Source organism: Terrapene carolina, unplaced genomic scaffold, assembly GCF_002925995.2.
Source record: "Terrapene carolina triunguis isolate 2854851 unplaced genomic scaffold, T_m_triunguis-2.0 Scaffold517, whole genome shotgun sequence".
Classification (NCBI taxonomy): domain Eukaryota; kingdom Metazoa; phylum Chordata; order Testudines; family Emydidae; genus Terrapene; species Terrapene triunguis.
This window is the reverse complement of record NW_020664868.1, coordinates 3,997,227-4,017,246: the sequence shown is the minus strand read 5'-3', so window position 1 is coordinate 4,017,246 and position 20,020 is coordinate 3,997,227. Positions and strand designations below refer to the sequence as shown.

General features: G+C 52.1%; 1 protein-coding gene across 1 annotated transcript in view; it reads left to right on the top strand.

Annotated features, from left to right (window-relative positions):
* The window catches only part of LOC112111797 (serine/threonine-protein phosphatase 5), a 29,066-nt gene extending 9,249 nt beyond the window's left edge, over positions 1–19,817 (top strand). The window contains exons 2-9 of the mRNA XM_026658820.2: positions 6,113–6,354; positions 7,123–7,270; positions 11,226–11,347; positions 11,766–11,831; positions 14,418–14,516; positions 15,578–15,683; positions 17,982–18,124; positions 19,084–19,817. Coding sequence (XP_026514605.1) covers positions 6,113–6,354; positions 7,123–7,270; positions 11,226–11,347; positions 11,766–11,831; positions 14,418–14,516; positions 15,578–15,683; positions 17,982–18,124; positions 19,084–19,380 — 1,223 coding nt within the window. The 3' untranslated portion in view covers positions 19,381–19,817. The remainder of the gene's footprint in view (positions 1–6,112; positions 6,355–7,122; positions 7,271–11,225; positions 11,348–11,765; positions 11,832–14,417; positions 14,517–15,577; positions 15,684–17,981; positions 18,125–19,083) is intronic.
* Positions 19,818–20,020: the final 203 nt, after the last annotated feature.

Here is a 20,020-nt window from a genome sequence, read left to right as displayed (position 1 = left end):
TAGCAGCCTGCCCGCTTAGTGAATTGTTCCCATTGTTCTTAGTGAATTCCCCCAGGAGTATAAAACAGGTGTAAAAATTTTAAGAGTCCTGTACATTGCCAGAGTATGGCCTTTTAAATGCTTGTGGTGCTTTAGTGATTAGAACTGGTCTACATTTTTGGACTGAAAAAAATTCCTATCAAAACGTGCTCCATGAACTGTTTGCTACTGACCTTTTTGGAGATGGTCAATAGCCAATATAAATGGTGAGTTTGAGTCACCAGCCCACACTTGCTCTTCAGTTTCCTGTGATGTAACACTGAGCATATGGCTGCATTTATTTGGTGACTAATAACTAGAAGTAAAGGGTCAATACTAGCTACATTACTATTAGACAGAGGGGGTTTGGAGATTTCTGCCAATGCTCCCCACTCCCATTCTCCATGTATTGTATCATAGTTTAAGTAAATTACCATAATAATTGAAACCAGCTTGATTATATTGCGTTCATTTGACAAAAAAATTGCAGAATTTTAAAATGTGTGCAGAATTTTTATTTTTTTGGTGCGGAATTTTTAATTTTTGGCACAGAATTCATCCAGGCGTAAGTCATTGAAAGGATAGTGGCGTTGAGGTATTCAAACCCGGGAGCAATCAAATGTATGTTAGCAATGGTTATTCCGTGTTGATAAAGCAACAGGTGACTACGTCGCCCAGTTTTCACTGCCTTTCCTACCCCATTGATGATGCTGTTCATTTTTAGATTTAGGTTTTCAATATCTCTTGTCTTCCATACAGACAGGCCGAGGCTTGTGCGTCCCCACATTGTGTCTGTGACACTTCTCTTTTCCCATCCTTGTCGCTTCATTAAAGGATTTTGAAAACCTTTCCAATATTGTATCTGTACCCTAATCTCTGTATTAAACCAGTCGTATTGGTGGATGTGCATAGCCATACCAGTGAAATTATAATTTGAGTGGCCCATCCATCCATCCATCCCACATTTTCCACCAGGAACTCAGTGGTAGGATGTAGGAAGAGGCCCGATTCCGGCCACGGTTGCAAATGTGGGCATTTCATTGATGGAGCAATGATAGTGGTAGACTAAGTTGCGGGGATAAGATCGGTACCACGGTCGGACAGGTCCGTAATACCCTCACATGATAAATATATTTGCTAATACCTGGAGATGTTATCCAAATTCCTGTGTATAAAGCCTCATCTTCCAGCTGGAGATAATTAATACAAATGGATGCACTGCACGTATCCTCTACGTTGATAAAAGTTACTCTGTCTGTCAAGGCCCTGTATGTTTTAATGATTCCTTCCACATGGTTCGTTACTGTGTTGACTGCTTTAAAATAAAATCAACTGCTACATCAGCATTCTCACGTGGGTATGATTTAATATTAGACGGCAAAGTAAGGTTATCCCCTACTGTTGCTGTAATTGGACGTTCCACTCTTTGATGTGTTGTAAGTGAGACTTGTTCCCTCTCCTGAATTCCTGCTTCGTTTTCCTTAGCTTGTGGGGGTTCCTGTACAATGGGGCTATTAATTGCAGGTGTGTCAGTGTTTTCTGTAACAGCTGAGTCAGTGTTGGGAGCTAAAGTACGGGTAATGGCTAGGGATGTAAATAGGGTTTAAAAATAGTAACAGTTTAACCTGTTAAAATTCTGTCGGTTAAACATTAACTGTTAAGGAGTTCACATAGGCAGGAAACTAGGGGTGCGGAGGTGTGTGCTGCAGCACCCCCACGTCTTACGCGGGGCTCCGCTGCTGCCCGCACCCGGCATCCCAGCTTCCGCCCCGGGCCCGGGCTCCTCGCTAACGCCCCGCGCCCGGAACTCTGCTGCCGGCAGGGGCACGGGGCTCTGCTGCCAGCCCCTCAGCCGCTCTTTGATGATGTAGCCCGACTACAGCCTTCCTTCTGTTTCACATATTACATTTAGAACCGTTCCTGCAGGATGAGCTTGGCTGGCCGCTTCCAGTTCAGTGGGATTATTTGAAATTTCTACCCAAATTCTCTGGTCACGGAACGTGTCTGGTTTAGTCTTTGGGTGTTAGCCAGTCCCTCTGCACGTTGGATCACTACCATTACACTCAGCAGTCCTCGTATCCAGATTAATTTCATGACCTGTGAAAACAAAAACAATCACTTCTTGGGTTTTTTTTTTTTTTTAAGCGGCTTAATTGTATGTATTGTAAACCTTATTTGATTGAGGTACATTGGAAAGGGCAAAAGCCATTTTCCTGCCAGCACTCCACATCCAATTCAAACAAAATTTCATCCTCTGTCATGGGATTTCCAAAAACAAACAAACTAGGATTTGCTTGGATTATAGGCCTGGCACTTGTCCATCCAACCTTTGGACCCAGCATCTCGAGTGTTTTCTTTCCTTCCTGTTCCATTTTCCATATTGTTGTGTATCTATTATTTCAATCTATTACAAATAGTTAGTACCTTGTCTATTTTCCACCATATTCATGCTTTTCCAGTTAACTTGTCTGACAGGATAAGGCCTACTTAATTCAACGGTTGTCATTTGATTCCAGGCTACTTGTGTTAATGCCTGGGGCGCCGATACGGCCCATAGGCCCAAATTTAATAAAACTCCGTCCCAATTTGAAAAGATTCCATTTTACTTGTAGACGGTTATCTTTTGAGATCGTCTGTAAAAAAAAAAAAAAAAAAAGCACGAGATGTAACATACAGTTTAAGCCCTGAACTCTTTGAACTGCATGGCGTGTTTCCACCGAGGTTGGTTCTCTCTTTCGACCAGGTACCGTGATGGTCCCAGTTTATTTATAGTCTGATGTGGACCAGGCCATTCCGTTTCTTTTTGGGTGGTGGGACGGTTTTAACCATTAGTTAGTCCCTAATTGCCACTATTTTCATGAAAGGCTTGATTCACTTTTTGCTGGTGCAGCGGCTAACCCCTGGACCGGGCCCAGTCAATATTTAAAACTATTCATCCAGGTTTTTGTGGCCAATGCTGCTATGGCTTCCCAATCTGGGGGATATCATAGATTTTCTGATGCAGGCATAGGCCTTCCAAACAGTATTTTATGTGGGCTAAGCCCAGTCGTACGGTTTGGACGACTACGGATTCTCATGGGCACCCATGGGAGATCCAGATCCCAATTTGTGCCTAGTTCATCACGTACCGTAGATAACTCAATTTTAAGAGATTTATCCATTCTTTCTACTTGTCCTCTGGCCTGAGGGTGGTATGGGATATGCAATGGTAAGGGAATACCAGCCCGAGCTCCCATGCTTTGGTACACGTCCAATAAATGCTGGCCCATTATTAGAATCGACACTGTGAGGTAAACCCCATCTAGGAAATACTTCTCTCATTAAGGCTTTGCGGTGAGATTGCTACCTTCCTTTCTTGTGGGGAATGCCTCCACCCACTTACTGAAACTATCCACAATGACAAACAAAAATCAGTTCTTCCTAGATCTTATAGGCAGTGGCCCTACAAAATCCACCCGCAGGCTTCAGAACAGCCCTTTCGAAGCCTGATGCATTAGCTCACCTCTTCTTTTTCGTTGTGCAGGATCTTGTTTTGCGCATGTTAAGCAGCGGTGTGTATGCATTTCCATGTCTTCCCTTATCCTTGGCCACCAGCCTATAGCCTCTTCTAACTTGGGGTGTCCCCCTACAAGAGAGTCACGTATCCAGCTCACCGATAAATGTCGTCGTTGCTGTGGAATTACTAAAACTCAGTCGTTCTCTGGATTGGCCAAGAGTAAATTCTTTTTTATTTATTGTAACTCCATGCCGCTTTGAAGGGCATTCTGAAATCCATTGCTTGATAAGTCATCTTGCATTTTCTGCAGCGTCCGTGTTCCTTCCTGATTTTCTCTACTTCTCTTTTGTTCTTCCCTTGCCCGAGCATGGGTGGTTACAGCCACAGGGGTGGTTTCACACAAAGTATCCTCAATTGCTGCTGCTTTGGCTAATCTATCTGCTTGTTCGTTTCCCCCACTGCAGTGGCCCCCTTTTTTTAATGTGACTTTATTTTAACTCTTCTGACCTTTCTTTTTTAATAGCTAATTGCCAGGTTCTCTAATCTTTGCCATAGTGGCTTGTGTTTAATCTCAGGCCCATCCGTTCTTGTACAGTTTATAGAACTCTACCAGGGAAGGTAGATTGTAACACCTTTGTACACGTAGTCTGAATTGGTCCCAATAATGACTTTACAGATGCTCCCCGACGTATGCCTTGCGTAACTCGAATTTTGCATAAATCGGAAACGTATACCTGACCATTACGCCAAAAAAACAAACAAACAAAACCTTCCTATTTCTAGCTTACGGAACTTTTTCCGTAAGTGCGGATTTGCGTAAGTCAGGTTTGCGTAATCTGGGGGGCATCTGTAGTTTGTTTTCTTTTCATTAGTTTTCACACTTCTCTGAGTGCAGCTGCTTTTGCAACTTATGTTCCCCTCGATCCAGCTTACGTTGAAAGCACTCCTGCTGGTGCAATTCCCCGTGATGTTCCTACATCGCAGGATGGTTTTGAGTTACCCGAGTAATCATTTGAGTAACGTTATTCTCAAACCCAAATGTGTGGGTACCTAAAGAGCCCAGTAGTGTTCGAAAAAGCAACGGCTCCTCCTCCAAATGGATTCCCACCTCTTGCAGCAACTGGGAACGTTTGTGTCTCCGCAACAGAAATTCATTACAATTTTCGAATGGTTCCCACTCAAGCAGTTAGTTCATTAATCTTTAATGCATCAAGTCTAAGTGTGAGTCCGCTGGACAGACTCCAGGCCACGTTTCCCCACTGTCCTTTTTGAACTCGTGTTTGCTTTGCCCATCTACGTACGTGTGAGTTTTTGCCGCATGCTGTCCCATCTCTGCACAGATAGTTGGTTCAGCAGACCTCAGTAGTACTACCCAGAAGGCCCACTTGCTCGGTTCGGTGGCAGAAAGGCTCGGCCAGGTTTATTGTCTACAAAGCACGTGATCAGCGTCCCATACGCTGCACGGGTGCACTGCTTGTGTGCTCGTGGCAAGGGACCAGCACGTTCAACGTCAAGTTGTCCCCTAAGCCAGCACGAAGAATCGGGGTGGTACGTTGATATTGGTACGGTGAACAAACATCTTACGTACCACCTTCTGTGCTTCCTGACATCGGTTATCTCCTCTTGTACCTTGCTGCTGATGTCTCGGACAAAACGTCCCTATTCATCACTTCTGTCAAACCATCTTATCTTGTGCTCGACTAGGGTGGACCTGGGTGAGTCTTCTCTTCTGGGATGTGTTTACACGAACACCCAGTGCCTAGTACTCAGGAGCACCTGGGTCTCAGCCCCGCTAGCCGTGCCTTTGCCAAGTTCATGTGCCGCATGGTGAACTTGTAAGCAAGTGTCTGTTTGATGACAGGGCCTGACTTTGGCTCCTAGCATGGCCTGGCTTTGCTGACAGTGGTTCAGGCCTCAGGTCTTGCCCCAGGCTCCAGGCTCTCTTGCTCTACTCCACTGTACTTCAGAACGCCTCTCTGAGGGGGCTGGGGGTGGACGAAGGCTTTATAGGCTCTGCCTTCCTCTCTGGGCCTGAGATGTAGCACTGTGGGGCTGGGCCAATCCCAACATGCTATTGAGTGCGGCTCTGTTTCAGGGTGGGAAGGGGCCCCCGGCCACATTCTGGCAAAATCTCCGGGGGACGGCTTGAGTACTGGAGAGGTGCAGGGGAGCCCTGGGTGCCTGAGGGCTGTTGTGAGCGCTAGATGGACCCGTAGGTGCCACCTTTACAGTGGGGAGGCGCTGCAGGAGTGGGAAAGGGGCCCTGCTGGCTTGCCATGGCTGGGGCAGGCAGGCTCACCCCCTCTGGAAGTCCTGGCTGGCACCGCTGGGGAGGTAGCTGGCAGTGCTCTGGGGAGAGTGCCCTGCACTGTCACTGCTGAGGTGGGGGAACCTCAGTTCTGCTGACTCGTGCCCTCGATCCTGACTGGCGCGACAGAGAGAGCTCGGGGACAGCCCAGGGCTGTAGGCCGCCTCCGGCTGCTGTTGCTGCCCCTGAATGGATCTGTTACCCCCGCAAAATGCTCCTGGGTCCCCCGGTGCTGCTCAGTCCTGGTCATCCCGCTGACGCCCCGTCTCTGCTCTGCTCCCCCCCCCCAGGCAAGGACTACGAGAACGCTGTGAAGTATTACAGCGAGGCCATCGACCTGAACCCCTCCAATGCCATCTACTACGGCAACCGCAGCTTGGCCTACCTGCGGACAGAGTGCTATGGCTACGCGCTCTCCGACGCCACCAAGGCCATCGAACTGGACAAGAAGTACATCAAAGGCTACTACCGGCGGGCGACCAGCAACATGGCCCTGGGCAAGTTCAAGGCCGCCCTGCGCGACTATGAGACGGTGAGTGTGAGCCGGGGAGCTCTGCTGGGAACCCAGCGTCAGCGCCGCGGTCCCCTCCGGCGTTGCAATGCTCTGGCTCGAGTTCTGCCTTTGCCAACACCTGGTCGGTAACATCACCTGGGTGTAGCTGAGAGCAGAGCTAGCCGTGGAGGGCGTCTGCACCCAGGAGGGTGATGGGTCGAAATGGGGCGGGGGACAGGTAGGACTGGGATGAACTGAACAAAGGGATCTTTAGCCCCTGTCCTGGGGAATGTTTCCCATCGGTCAGGCAGGCTAGACTGTGAACTGTCTCCCCGGGCAAAGGGAGGGGTCCCATGGTTTGGGACACACAGGTGCGGTGATGTCCAGAAAAATAGCCCCCTAACTTCTGCCCCATGTGTGTCCAGGTCCTGCCTGCTCATGGTTCCCCCAGCAGCGTTATAGTGCCAGTAGGTAGGGCACAGGCCCCGCCTCCCTCAAACAATAATGACGGTGCCTTTTAAGGGGGTCACCGTGTTTTCAGTGGGTGAGACTAAGCGGTGTGCCCAGCACTACAGAGCTAGGAGAACCCAGGAGTCCTGACTCCCAGCCTGCCCTGCTCTAAGCACTAGGCCCCACTCCCCGCCCAGAGCTGGGGATAGGACCCAGGAGTCCTGCCTCCCAGCCTAATGCCAAGTCTCACACTTCCCCGGGCCTCTACTTGTCATGCCCCTTTGTCTGCCTTTCCCTCCGTTTCTCCCTCCTGCCTGACGCTGGCCTGTAATGGACTCTGTGCTTTCCCCCTTCCAGGTGGTGAAGGTGAAGCCAAACGACAAAGACGCCAAGATGAAGTATCAGGAGTGCAACAAGATCGTGAAGCAGAAGGCGTTTGAGCGCGCCATTGCCAGCGACGAGCACAAGCGCTCTGTGGTCGACTCCCTGGACATAGAGAGCATGAGTGAGTTGGGCTGCGGGGCTCCGGGCCTGGCTTCTCTGGTCACGTGGATTCCAGGGGTGCTGGGGGAGAACTGGCTAACTTGGGGGAGGGGCAGTTACCACGAGCTCCCGGAGCAGCGGTGGGGCACAGAGGGCTAATGGGACCCTTGGATGTTGAAACGGGGATAGTGAGTAGGGGCGGGGAGGGGCTTTTCCCTCTGTACCCGGCCTTGGCGAGCCGACGCTGGATCCTGCATTTTAAAAAAGGATGTTGCAGATTTGTCGAGGGTGCAGAAAAGAGCCAGGAAATGAAGGGCTCTGATGTCTGCGGAGAAAGGCAGAACAGGGACCAATGGCTGGCAGGTGAAGCCGGAGAAATTCCAGCTGGAAATCAGAGCCAAATGCTTACCGGTGCGGGTGACTAACCACTGGAACAAATAGCTCAGGGAAGTGGTGGGTTCTCCAGCCCTTGATGTCTCCCAGTCCAGCCCGGCTTCCTTGCTGAAAGACGCTTCAGTCACGCACAAGTGATTAGGCTCGGTATAGGGGAAATACTCCGGCATGCGCTGTACAGGAAGTCAGAGGAGACTATGATCTGGTCTTGCTTCCTATTGCATGGATATCTTGCCAAAGTGCCTCGTGAATGATGCATGTCTCATGAACGCAGCTACCAAAGGGTGTGGCGCTGGGCCTAATATAACAGCTAGTTGGCCTCTGTGTCGCCTCTGCTCTGTGTAGTTTTAATCTGGGCTCTCACGCCACGATCACCCGCACCACACCTTGTGTGTGTCATCGGCATGAGACTGCAAGGACGTTGCTGGAGAGGAATGTGTGTGTATGATTCCGACAAAGCCGGATCCCATGTGCCTCTGGCATCCTTACAGAGAATTGGGGCAGGGTCAGGGTGGTGTTACCCTGAACACAAAGGCTGCTGATTCATGACTAAAACCCAGGATTGGAAGCTGGGAAATCTCGGTTGCTTTTGAATCTATCTATACAGTAACATGTGCTAGGGATCGGCGCCCCCGTTCTGCCAGGCAGTGCACGTACACAGTGAGTCAGTCCTTGCCTATGAGAGCTTGCAGTCTGAACAGATAAGGCGAGGGAAAAAGGAACAATCCCTATCCCTGTTTTACAGATGAAGAGCTGAGACCCAGAAAGATTTAGGGATAAATCTTTCAAAAGCGCCTTAATCCCATTTGTAAAACATCCAAAGTCATGGAGACTCGGGCGCCTCAGACCCTTAGGGCAGGTTTTCAAAGGGATTTAGGCACCTAAAGAGGCAGATTGGCACCTAGTGGGATTTTCAGAGGCACCTAAGCAGGTGAAATCAATGGGGGTTTTGGCACCATGGAAAATCCCACCTTAGTTAAGCACCTAGCTGCATCTTTAGGCTCCTAAACAGCTTTGAAAACCCTGCCCTAAGGGACTGAGCCACCCAGCTCCTGTTGATTTAATGAAAACCTGCGTAGTCACTTCTGAAAATTCTTGCCCCAGACCACACAGCGAGTTCATGGCGGAGGCAGGAATTAAACTCAGCTCTGCCAAGTCCCGATCAGGGGCTGTAACCCTCTCCCCCGTTCTCCTGCTAGTATCAGAAGGGCCTGTGGCAGGGACGCAGGCTTCCCGACTCTGGAAACCAGACTCGACTGGTAGCCCTTCGGAGTGAGTGCCGTGCCGAGCTTGTAAAAAGGGGTTCTGCCAGAAGCACATTGTGGGCTGTTTTCTGTCAGCGACTTCGATCAAATTTGCTTCATTTATAAGAGCAAAAGGCTCCCTCTTCCCCTTGATGTTTCAGATGTCTCAGGAAGAGGCCCAGGTAGTCTGGTGGCTCGGGGAAGCAGGCTCTAGGATCAAAGCCATCTATTTCACACACCACGCAGGTGAGGTGGCTCGGCTTTGCTCCCCCCCCCCCCTTTTTTTTTTTGATGAATCACCCAAATCATTTTTCCTTGTAACCTACTGGCTTCCGGGCTATTTACAGACATTCTGGGGTCTTAGATTTGTCAGCCTGGCCCTGTGTCAACCCAATCAGTCGGCGTGGCAAGAGAGGAATGTGTGTCCTCTTCCAACCAGAGAGCGCCAGATTTATACAATGACAGTGTCCTTCATAGGGTGTGTTTGGGGGAACTGCAAAGGCTGTGGTGTATTGGCTGTGGAGGGGGGTGTCTGGCTGGAAGAGTAGAAGATACAAACTCCGAGTGCCTTTGGAGGGTCTACTGAGACCTAGGGTACAGCTGAGAGTAGGGGGGCGCTAAGGTGGCTTTAAGCCACTTTTATGCCCTCCCAATCTTGGTATGCTTCAGGGGCTGGAAAGGCCCCACCGGCATATCTTAGATAGTCCTGGGGGCCTGTCTAAGTCACAGCACTATAGGTTGCGTCCTGACCCCAACACCCCCTTATGCCAGCGCTTCTGAAAGGGTCCTCTGCTGACAGCCTTACAGCTGTCTTCCACAGTGCCTGCACCGGGGAGAATCCTGGCCTGGCTGGATCTGGTGGGGTTTAGGCCCCTTTACACCACTTTGGCTCTTCTGCGTAAAGGGGCTGGAACGCCGCTGATGGTTTCACCCCTTTTCACTTCTTTGCTTTCAAGGGTGTGTCTGCGGTAGATAGTAGATGTGTTGTCATGTATTGCAGGGTAGACGTGTTGTCATGTATTGCAGGGTAGACGGTTGGACGGGAGCCACTGGATTAGCTCTGGTTTATTGGGGCTCTTCACTTCTGATTTTTTGGTTCTCTGAGTCAGACCTGACTCCACAAACTGCGGTTAACTTCCCTCACCCATAAGTGAACTTTGTCATGCGGGACGATAAAAGTCACTGCTTGTGTAAATCCAGCACATGCTGTTGGGAATTGGACCAGCATTCCTGTCTTGCTGAGCTGAGTGAATGGGGTGGGTTCCAAGGTGCTAGTCATACAAATAATAATATGGAGAAAGGCCAATAAGTAGCTAGGCAGCAGTGGTTGGGAAAAGCTGAGCTGTTAAAGCAATGATCCCAGGGTGTCTATAAATAGCCCTCCAGCTGGAAAATTACAAGGAAACATGATTTTATGACTCAAGAATCAGAGCAAAACATCACCTAGGCCAGATTTTCTGAAGAGCTCACGTGATTGGGTGCTGAGATCTCTTGAAATTCTGACCCTTTGGGGGCACAGATTCCTCAACTTTATTGCCGGGAGGGATTGTTAGGTCATCTAGTCTGATCTACTGTATAACACCCATCCCACTATCCCTGTGCTGAGTCCCTTAACATATGATGGGCTAGGGTCTCTTCCGGAAAGGTCTTGACCTCAAGCCGTTGCGAGATGGAGAATCCACCCCTTCTCTCGGGAGTTGGTTCCAGTGGTTAATTGCCCTTGTTGTTCAACGTTCGGGAAGAGGAGCGCTTACAAATTCTGAGTGCCGGCCTCGTACCGAGCAAATGGCTACAGGATCATCCGCCCACATGTTGATTTCAGCTCAGCAGAGCTTTGTGCTTGTGGTAGGAATCAGTTCTTCCTACCTGAGAGCAGCTCCAGTGCCCAAAACATGCACCTAATCCGCTTCTCTGCCTGTCCCAGCTCAGTCTCCTCTACCAGGCTCCCCTGGACAATTCATGGAGGGTTTTTGATCAGTGGCTTGTCCCTCTGTCAGGTGAATGTCTTTGGTTCCAGGGCCTGTTTGAGCCGATGGGGCTTCATCCCATGATGTGTCGAGCGCCCTCTGGAGTGGGAATCAAGAGGACTCTGCCTCTGGCAGGATCACTCCCCTGACGACACTGCCTTTGGAAGCTTCGGCTCTTAAGCACTTGGAGCTGATGCACGAAGGAGTGGATTCCTGTGCAGCTGGGGATGTGTAGGGTGCAGCTGGGTGGAAGAGGGCAGCCTGTGGAAGCAGCGGAGGCGGGTGGGGCAGTGCCCGCAGGGCTCTGGATTATTGGGTGCCATCCTGTTGCTAACGAGTGATTCTGCTCTCCTCCCGTCTCCACGTCTGCCAGCCATCGAGGACGAGTACAGTGGCCCCAAGCTGGACAACGGGAAGGTGACGCTAGCGTTCATGAAGGAGTTAATGCAATGGTACAAGGATCAAAAGAAACTCCACAGAAAATGTGCCTATCAGGTAATTGCCCGCCCGCCCTGCCATAGGGCGGGAGGCTCATGCGTGGAATCCTTCGCCTCTTCTTCAGAAGGAGCTGGCATCCTCTTTCCCGGCTGTGGGTGGCAAAGACTGCCGCGGCAGGCCGACAGGAGTCCAGGGTGTAAAATGGAGCCAGCCAGTGTCACCCTGTAACATAGAGGGAGCCACAAAGACTACACGTCCCAGCATGCAGTGCTTCCGAGTCATCGAGATGGCACATTGCATGCTGGGAGCTGAACTGTCCATCCTGCGTGTCAGGCCCCTTGTTTGCAAGGCCAGGGACTCGCCCAGCAAGACGCTGGGCAAGGGTGGGAGACAGGGCTGTCTCCTGTGTATCTGGAGATAGGGCTGTGTGTTCATTTCCTGCCCTTGCTAACTCTTCCCTTTTCCCCTTTGGCAGATCTTGGTGCAGGTGAAGGAGGTGCTCGTCAAACTTCCCACGCTAGTAGAAACCACGTTAAAAGAGGTGGGTATCCTTCTCTGCAACCTGGGGGTGGCAGGTCCTGGGATGTGCTTTGTATAACCGGGGGGTGGGTTCGGATCCCAAACCCGCAGTGCTGGGTGAGCAGAAGCTCCAGTGGCTTCATACCCCACCCCCCCAGGCTGCTTGGGGGCCAAAACACCTGTGGTGTAACTTGAGCCATGGCCTGCCTGCACTGCCTATGAGCAACTATTAAATCCATGCCATGTCTCCTCCCACCTCTGACCTCACCTCCCTTGGAGCTTGCCCGGCTAACCTGTATGGGGCCCTGGACCAGTGGAGATCCATCCCTGGCCGGCTAAGCCGCTCCTTGCTGCATCATGGGGCAGTGGAGTGGGAGGGGGAAAGGTGTCCAACCCTTATCTGAGAGCGTTTGCAGCTGGCTGAACAGCTGTTTAACAGCTTTCGGGATTGCAGTGGGAGGCTCTGACCTGTCTGTCCTTTGATACACCCATTGCTGTTGTAACCAGGGTCAGAGCCCGCAAAGGGGCAGGGTTGTTTGAAATAGGCCATGGTCTTCCCCTTGAGTTACGTACTTCCCTCCTTGCCCCAGCATGGTGATGCCATTATCGTTGATTGAGATGCATGCGATTCCAACCTCCCTCCCTAAATTCCTGGATGCAGTATAGTTGTAGCTGTGTTGGTCCCAGGATATTAGAGAGATGAGGTGGTCCAATAAAAGATATTACCTCACCCGCCTTGTCTCCCTAAATTCCTGCTGGTCAAACTGGACCCAGTCTTCTCCTTGTGTCTTCAATGCGTGCAGTGTTATTGTGCCCTGTTAATCAGCTGCCATGTCCAACCCCAGAGGTGGTTGCATTTCACCACTGATGTATTAATTTAGATGGAGCATATGGGCCCAACGAGTCAAAAGCGTTAACCTGGCCCTGCAACTGTCCAACATTAAACAGAGTTAAACAACGTGTGGGGACCGCAGCCTGCTTAGCATCACGGCAAGCGCATTATTAAACGTCATTTTAATCTTTCATTCAAGATACAGAAAATAAGGAAAAACAGGTTGAAATGTAAAATAGTAAGTCGAGCTTTCATTTTAACAGCATCCCTTGTTCTTTCCCTTTAGCTGGACAGATTTTAGAAAGAAACTCCCCGTCTCTGCCAGTCTTTTAGACGGCATTACAGATGGTAGTTACTCTACCTTTTGGGGAAAAGAGACAAAGTTAGTTGAGATGCGCTTGAGCGGCCGCTGTTAAAGTCTGAAAGAGGAGAGGAGACCAGACAAACGGCCACAAGAGGAAAGACAGAAAAGGCAGCTTCTGTCTGCGGTTGACTTTCGCTTGCAGCCTCGCTGCTGGAAAAACTCAGGCCCAGCCCCTGGTCTGATCAGCCACTCTGAGACCTGGCAAACTCGTACCAGCATCGGGCTGTTTAGGGCCTTGCTCTGGGCTGCCTCTTTCTGGTCCCAGGCTTACAGCAGCGTTGGCCGGCTAAGCCAGACTCATTAGGCAGAAGGAAAATGGAGAGAGACAGGAAAGAGAAGAAATAAGTTAGGGAAGGGAAAGGGCACATTGGAGGAAGGACACAAAGTCTCATGTCCCAGGTAGTATTCAGGATTTAGCCGGAACTGCTGGAGGTGACGATGTTGTCTGGCTTCCTCTCTCTGACCCGGTCTGGTCAGGGTATGTCTCATGATTGGGATGAAGACGTTCCAGGGTCCCAGGAGATGGTGGGCGTAGCAGCCATGATGGTGAAGCATCTGTCTGAGTCAGCCAGCCTCACGGTTTCATAGATTCCAAGGCCAGAAGGGACCATTGTGGTCATCTAGTCCGACCTCCTGCCAAACCCAGGCCAGCGAGCTTCCCCACAGTCATTCTTAGAGCAGATCCTTTGGGAAACCAGCCGCTCTGGATTTAAAATTTATCAGTGATGGAGAATCCACCATGACTCTTGGTAAATTGTTCCCATTGCTGCCAGCTTTCTCCTCCCCTGAAGTCTGTTTTGGAGGACCCCGGAAGGGCGTGATGGCTGGAATAGCCCATCCTCTCATTATTTTGTCCGCATTCAGCCTGTTTTCCGACACACCAATTTTGGTTCGTTGATTTCCAGTCCCACACTTGTTTACCCGGCATGATCTTAACACAGTCGTTGAATTATATCAGTAGGCCTTTGGGTTTAGACTGATTCCGTCTTTTTGTCTCCCTTTGGCACCTTTTCCCATCAACAGTCATCGTTATAGGTTATTAAACATATACTCACTTTTTAGAATTGAGCTTGCAATTAGTGTAAATGTATAGGCCCAATTATTAGAACAGTGAGCAATCCCTGTTTAAACACCTGCCATGCCCCCTGGATGGGGAAGCGATCACTGAATGAACAGCTGCCACGCTCCACCCCAGACGTGGTTGAGTTTCTGTGCTGGGTGAGGGATCCCAGTATAAACAGCTGCCGCGTCCCACCTCAGAGGTGGCTGTGTCTCCGCGGTGGGAGACAGTGAAGCCACTCTTGCAAAGTGCTTTGGGATCCTGCAGGGCGAGAGGAGCTCTGTCTGGCTTGAGTTTTACTTTTCTTCTGTCTCCTTTTCCTCTTCTCCTCTCTCGGCCTCTCTTCTTCCAGACAGAGAAGGTCACCGTGTGTGGAGACACCCACGGGCAGTATTACGACTTGCTGAATATATTTGAACTGAATGGGCTGCCGTCTGAAACGAACCCATATGTATCCTTGGCTGGTTCCCCCTTTGATCCAGCACGTGACGTGTGCGGATGGAGGCGCTCTCTAAGAACAGGAGGTGACAGGGCTAGGAGACAGACCTGGGTTCTGTTCCAGCGTTGGGATGTATTGCTTCCCCTCCCTGTGCCTCGGTTTCCCCATTTGTACTATGCGGGAAACGGTCCTGATCGGCATAGAGGTTATACTCCCATAGTGACCCATTCCTGACTGCCGTGCTGGGGCGGGTGGCTCCTTTGTCGAGCTTGACAACCGAGCACGAGTCCTGAGTCGGAGGGCTTCGGGAATGAGTTAAAACTACATCTTGGTGGTGCTGGGCTAAATTCTTTCTAAGCTGCACAGCCCCCCCAGCCCAGGTGCTGCTGTGGGGAGAGAGAGCTGGGGGAGTCCTCTCTCCCCACTGTAGCCCCGGGGCAGCCTGCACCCCACACTCCTCATTTCCAGGCCCACCCCAGAGTCCACACCCCCAGCCGGAGGTCCCAGTGCCCCAGCCTTGAGGCCCCTCCCACACTCCGAACCCCTTGGCCCCACCCTCCACCACATGAATTGTGACGTGTCACACCTCACCTCCATATTGGTGCACATAACAAAATTCATTCCGCATACGCGTGGGAAAAATTAGAGGGAACACTGGTGCTGGGGTGTCCTGGGATGCCTCTGAGATGCTTTCCGGGGAGAGAAGCTGGGGGGGGGGGGTCACCCACCATCTGTCAGGCCTTTGGGTGGGACTGGGGAAGAGGCTCCAGAAAAGCAGCATTGGGGAGAGGAAAGGTGCAGAAAGGGTGGGAAGGAAGGCCGGCCCAGTGGCTAGGGCTGCCAGCCTAGGGCTTGGAGACCAGGGCTTAAGTGCCTGTGTGATCTTGAGCCAATCCGTTAGCCTCTCCGTGCTTTGGTTCTGTAAAATGACAATTCCCAGGGTTGCTTGCTCCAGTACCACGGTTGTGTGTGTGTGTTGTGGGGGGGCACACGAGTACCTATGGTGGATCGCAGTGTTCTTCATCCCAGAGTGACGCCTGGGCCCTTTTTCCTGAGCGCAGCCCCCTTGGCAGATATTCAATGGGGATTTCGTCGACCGCGGCTCCTTCTCCGTGGAAGTGATATTAACGCTGTTCGGTTTTAAGCTGCTGTATCCGGATCATTTCCACTTACTCCGTGGTAAGTGCAGTCCCATCCCACCTTGGGGGGGTGGGGTGGGAGAGGGGGAATAAGCCACTGGAGAGCCCTGCTTTGTACTCAAGTCGGGGCAAGAACTCCCCAAACCGTCCCCTCCGCTGACTGTTTTCCGGGTGCTTCCCCAGCCTGCAGCTGAGACCCAGAGTTGGAGTTCCCCTTCTTAGCAAAACTGGCTTCTCCAAATCCACCTGCTGTCTCTGGGATTCCCGAGCTGGAGAGGATCATGGGGATCATCATGGAAATGCAGAATTTCCTGGATGCTCTGGCTTTTGCTCCTTTCCTCTCCTTTCCCAGCTATCTCGCGCCCTTTCAGTTGGTCTCTGGCTCGGAGACTGTGACCCCACCCATTGATATTACTTCATGGCTATATCTAAGCCTGAGTATCTGAAAAGACCTGGGTGCATTCCTCCCCTAAAGCTAACTCAGCCGAACCAAACAGGCATGAAAATTCACCAGCCCAATCGCAAAGTCTGCTTTGAGTTAAACCCACCGAAATTGACGCCCCCGTCCACAAGAGAACCAAGTTCCTCAGGGCGATCACTCCTGTATAGCAGCTATCACCACTCCCGCTGGGCAGCAATATTAACCTCTTCCCTGCCAGGAACGAGAGAAAGGTGCCGCCACTCACACCCTTCCGCGTGCTTGAGAAGCAGAGCTTTGCCAACCAGCCCAGGCGCTGGATGACTCTTGTGAGGGGAGCGGTTACCCCAGCTAGAGGCCCTCCACTGCGAGATCCACATTTAAGGCTTGCCAGTCCCAGAGTGCTTTGTTTTCATTGATCATTTCCTGCAAGGCCAGAGGGGCCCACTGTGATCATCCAGTCGAGCTACGCTACGCAACTCCAGCTACGTGAATAACGTACCTTAGGTCGAGTTACCGCGGGGTCTAACTGCGGGGGGAGGGGAATCGACGGGAGAAAACTTCCCGTCAACTTACCTTACTCTTCTCCTCGGGGGTAGAGTACAGGGATCGACTGGAGAGCGATCTGCAGTCGATTTGGCGGGTCTTTACTAGACCCGCTAAATCGACCGCCGGTGGATCAATCTCAGAGCGTGGATCCCTCCCGTAGTGTAGACCTGCCCTTAGACAAGCCATCAGTCTTGATTTTAAAATGGCCACTGATGGAGGATCCAGCCCAGCCCTTGATAAACTGGTGCAATTGACTGATTCTCTTCACTGTTAAAAATTAAAAATCCTTATTTCTGGTCGGAATTTGTCTCACTTCAATTCCCAGCCATTGGGTCTTGTTAGACCTTTGTCTGTTAGATCGAAGAGCCCGTGATCCCATATGTGTTCCCGATGTGGGTACTTACAGATTGTGATCAAGTCACCCCTTCACCTTCTCTTTCAGCTAAACAGATGGAGGTGTGGGAGCTGCTTTCCAATCCTGGTTGATCACTGTACGAACACAGGAAAGCATCCCAGCTCACAAGCCAGTTGGGGCTCAGTAGAGCCTCCGGAGAGGAAGGAAGGATGGCCCAGTGGTTAGGGCACAAGCCTAGCTGTTGGCAGAGTTGGGTTCAAGTCCCAGCTCTGCCACAGACTCCCTGTGTGACCTGGGGCAAGTCCCCTAGTCTTTCTGCGCCTCCATTTCCCCATCTCTCAAATGGGGATATTCGTCCTGCCTGGCCTCACCGCAGAGCTGGGAGGATAAATGCATTAAGGATTAAGAGGTGCTCAGATACTAGAGTGTGGGAGGCCAGGTTTAGCTTCAGGTTAAAAGCCACTGCTTGAATTTCACTCAGAAATGCATGAGGGAGCCAGGTAGCGCAGGGTTAATGAGGTGACCCCACATCCCGCTCCAGTGGGCCCAGCTCGAATGGCTAAGCTGTCCTAGGAATTGTTCGGGGGCAATTCTCTGGCTTGTGCTATGCAGGAGTCAGACTAGATGCTCTTGTCTGGCCTTGGCATCAGTGAATCTCTAAAGCAGTAAAACTCGCCCTCTCCCGCTTGTTATTGCTGGCTGTGAGCAGCCCATTTGCGAAGCCTGGGAACGGCAGAGCTGTCAAATCAGCCCAGTGACCGGGGGGCTTCCTTGGGGATCAGCCACGCTGACCGTTACTATAATGCATTAAACCTTTCACTGCTGTTCTGGCGTCTCCGTGCTGCAGTGAACTGCTCAGACCCCATCCCTCCCTCTGCCCTGGGGAAGGGGCGACAGCCAGTCTTGGCTGTCTGTCGGCCGGAGCTGGGCGGCTCTCCTCTCTCCAGCTGGTCCCCCATTGGTTGATTAATTTTTGTTTTGTTTTTTCCTCCTTCCCCCATCTCTTTGGCCCCCAGGGAATCACGAGACGGACAACATGAACCAGATCTACGGGTTTGAGGGGGAGGTGAAAGCCAAATACACAGCCCAGATGTTTGCGCTTTTCAGCGAGGTCTTTGAGTGGCTGCCCCTGGCACAATGCATCAATGGCAAAGTGTTGGTGAGAGCAGAACGCAGCACCGCGGGGGCGCATGTTTCCGGACTGGCAGTGGGCATTGAGAGTAGCCCAAGGCCCTGTGTGTAATCCTGGGCACCTCCATGGCTTGGATCTACCTGTAGCCCAGGGGTGGGCAAACTATGGCCTGGGGGCCACATCCGGCCCTCCAGATGTTTGAATTTGGCCCTCGAGCTCCCGCCGGGGAGCGGAGTCCGATGCCTGTCCCGCTCCGTGCGGCTTCCGGGAGCAGCGGCATGTCCCCCCTCCGGCTCCTATGCGTAGGGGCAGCCAGAGGGCCCTGCATGCTGCCCCTGTCCTAAGCGCTGCCCCCACAGCTCCCATTGGCTGGGAACTGTGGCCAATGGGAGCTGCAGGGGTGGCGCCTGCGGACAGGGCAGCGCGCAGAGCCGCCTGGCCGCGCCTCTGCATAGGAGCCGGAGGGGGGACATGCCGCTGCTTCTGGGAGCTGCTTGATGTAAGCACTGCCCGGAGCCTGCACCCCTGACACCTTCCCACGCCCCTACCCGAGCCCTGATCCCCTTCTCGCCCTCTCAACCCCTCAGTCCCAGCCCGGAGTACCCTCCTGCACCCTGAACTCCTCATTTCTGGCCCCACCCCAGAGCCCGCACCCCCAGACGTAGCCCTCACCCCCTCCCACACCCCAACCCCCAGTTTTGTGGGCATTCATGGCCCACCATGCAATTTCCATACCTAGATGTGTCCCACCCCTGCTGTAGCCCCTCCGTTACCTCCCTCGGAGCTGGTCTGGGAGGGCACTGAGCGTGTTAAACCCTGGTCAGAGCAGGGTTCCGACGTTCCTCCTTGCCGTGTACTCCCCTTCCCAGCTGTTCGTGCCCCCCTCCCATTGGGGCGTGTGGAAGCTTAAGGCCAGCTCGTCGCTAGGGCCTGACCTATCCGAGCGCCCTCTCCCCGCCCCTGACCTGTGCTCTGCTCACTGCCAGATAATGCACGGCGGGCTCTTCAGCGAAGACGGGGTCACGTTGGACGACATCCGGAAGATCGAGAGGAATCGGCAGCCTCCGGATTCAGGTCAGGACAGGAAGGCGCGCCATGCGCGGGGTGGGATGTTGTCTCTGGCCGGGCCTTTCCCACTGCTAGAGGTTGCACTGGTGGGGCGGGACGGTCCCTTGGGTGCACAGATCCTGGCCCATGGGGAGAGACGGGGAGACCTCTTGGATCGCACGGTACGGCAGAGTCGTCAGCAGCTGCCTGCTTTTGTGAAGCACCCGTCCCTGTAGTACGTGGGCACCTCCGCTGGTGCTAGTCCGTGTCGCCTCAGTGACTACAATGGCTCTGTGCTGGTTTACATCAGTGGGGAGCTGGCCCGCATAATGCTCTGGGGCTGGGCATGACCTTACCCCTGTTCCCAGCTCGGCCATCTCGCACCAGATCCTCCTCCCTTGCTGCCTTTGACCCCCATGGGACTGGGCCTCAAGAATTCCAGGCTTGTCAGAGGCGTGCTGGTGTCAGGTGATGCAGCAAGGTGTGGAAACCACTGAGGGATCCCCTGGATCAGTTGCCTTGGTAAATCTGGAGGAAGTCACATGGGCCGTTTAAAGAGGCAGGACTGAGGAATGTAGAGGAGTGTAAAGGAATTACGTTTTGGCCAGATAACATGGCCCCCTTCCAAGGGAGCTGAGGGAAACCTGACAGCTGGGGTCTTTGAAACAAGGTTAAATAAGATATTAGAAAACACCAGCTAGGGACTGACTCTGCACTGAATGGAAAGTGATCACATATGTGGCGGACTTTCCATTGCTCATTTCCACGAGGGACTGCCTGGGTTACAGAGTGGAGCGTTTTCCTTTGGAAACTGGAGGGAGTTAATGTTCAGCTCTGTAGTCATGCGCTGGGCCAAACTGATCGCTGCTGTCAACC